The sequence below is a fragment of the Gavialis gangeticus genome, unplaced genomic scaffold (assembly GCF_001723915.1).
Source record: "Gavialis gangeticus isolate Ggan-Ray unplaced genomic scaffold, GavGan_comp1, whole genome shotgun sequence".
Taxonomy (NCBI): domain Eukaryota; kingdom Metazoa; phylum Chordata; order Crocodylia; family Gavialidae; genus Gavialis; species Gavialis gangeticus.
This window is the reverse complement of record NW_017729022.1, coordinates 142,569,360-142,570,811: the sequence shown is the minus strand read 5'-3', so window position 1 is coordinate 142,570,811 and position 1,452 is coordinate 142,569,360. Positions and strand designations below refer to the sequence as shown.

The window sequence follows — 1,452 nt, the reverse complement described above, 5'->3', positions numbered from 1 at the left end:
GCCCCCAACTGCCCAGAAGTTGAACAACCCTATACTAGAGAACAAAGGATCTTTATTCTCTTCAGTCAAGCAGTCCCTTCAAAAACAGAACAATGGGACTTTCTAGATAAGTTCCAAAGCATAATTACTCTGATAAATTTAAAGTAATCAATTAAAACTGCCTAATTTTGAATTCAATGATATTCAAAGTTATGTTAAGTCAAGAAATGAAAAACAAAGTAGATATAGAATATTGAAATACCATGAAGATTTTAATACACAAATAAGTCTGCAAAGCTTTAAAAAGCTTAAGACAACTACATTAGACTCAATTTCAAAACAAGTGAAGAAACAGGCTGATGGAATAAAGTTCTCTTATCTAAACAACGTTCCTCAGAGATACTTAGGAAAAAAAAAATGAACATCACTGAGGAATAAATAGCATAACCACGCGATACAACTAACAGGTATATGAGAACTGAAGCAGGATAAAATTAGGGTCAGGATTCCCAGTGCCAAGTTACTTTACTAAACCAGAAGAATTCAAAACTTACCATAGGTTTACCATAAAATGGAAAACCTTGCAACTGTCTCAAAGCATTGGTGGATGAACCAAGTTCCTTATATATAACAAACGCTTGTCCTCTCATTTTCATAGTTTTTAAAGCCACAATGTCAACGACATGACCAAACTGCGAGAACAGCGCATACAAGGATCTCTTCAGTTCTGTTGAAAACAATGAAAACTGTTAATACATTGTGTCAACAACTGCTTCAATAAGCTATACCACGGTGGTCTACCTGTGGCACAGATGCTACAAGTGGCACAGGCAGTCTGTGTAGCACATGGCACATCAGGCAGGAATCAGAAAGCAGAACAGCAGATCAGGAAGGGGATGGGGAGAGGCACTTGGGGAGAGTGGAGGACTAATTTTAAAGGCTGACCCGCCCCACTCGTGGACTGAACTATACTATCCTAGAGTGGCAGCAAGAAATTAGTTATAACACCGAAGAATGTGAATCATGCATTATATCCCCTTTGTTCAGCGAAAAGATGTGCATGGTGCATCACAGCTTGAGATACATGTATCATTTTCACCAACTGCACTGTTTACATCTAAACTCAGACAAAAAAATATTTAACAAAAACATGCCCCTTAATTTGCAAAATTTTTAGATGGGGATAAAAAAATGAAAACTGCATAATCTCATTTACACAGAGCCAAAGCAGCAAGCCCAAGAGACAGTATTTCCTAATACTACATTATCTCACATATCGTGTGCCCCCAAAAAGACACTTTTTTTTTGGAAGGCAGAAGGTAGAAAAAATATTTTTGCAGAATAATGGCTGACTGGGTCACAGTGAGATCTCCCAGAAACAGTCCAGGCACCCCAGCAGATGCAGCATTCCTGCTCCCTCATCCAGGTGCCCAAGCCTGAATTTCTCTTACCTGCTTCATGTCCTCGACCCCC

At 38.8% G+C, this 1,452-nt stretch overlaps 1 protein-coding gene across 4 annotated transcripts in view; it reads right to left on the bottom strand.

Annotated features, from left to right (window-relative positions):
- The window catches only part of SNRPB2 (small nuclear ribonucleoprotein polypeptide B2), a 21,313-nt gene that overhangs the window by 18,547 nt on the left and 1,314 nt on the right, over positions 1–1,452 (bottom strand). For 2 of the 4 annotated variants that reach the window (XM_019516259.1, XM_019516260.1), the window contains exons 3-4: positions 1,431–1,452; positions 534–706 (exon numbers count right to left, since the gene is read on the bottom strand). The exon at positions 1,431–1,452 is cut by the window's right edge and continues 65 nt beyond it. In XM_019516259.1, the coding sequence (XP_019371804.1) occupies positions 534–706; positions 1,431–1,452 (195 nt within the window). The remainder of the gene's footprint in view (positions 1–533; positions 707–1,430) is intronic. The other 2 variants (XM_019516261.1, XM_019516262.1) reach the window with 1 other exon arrangement.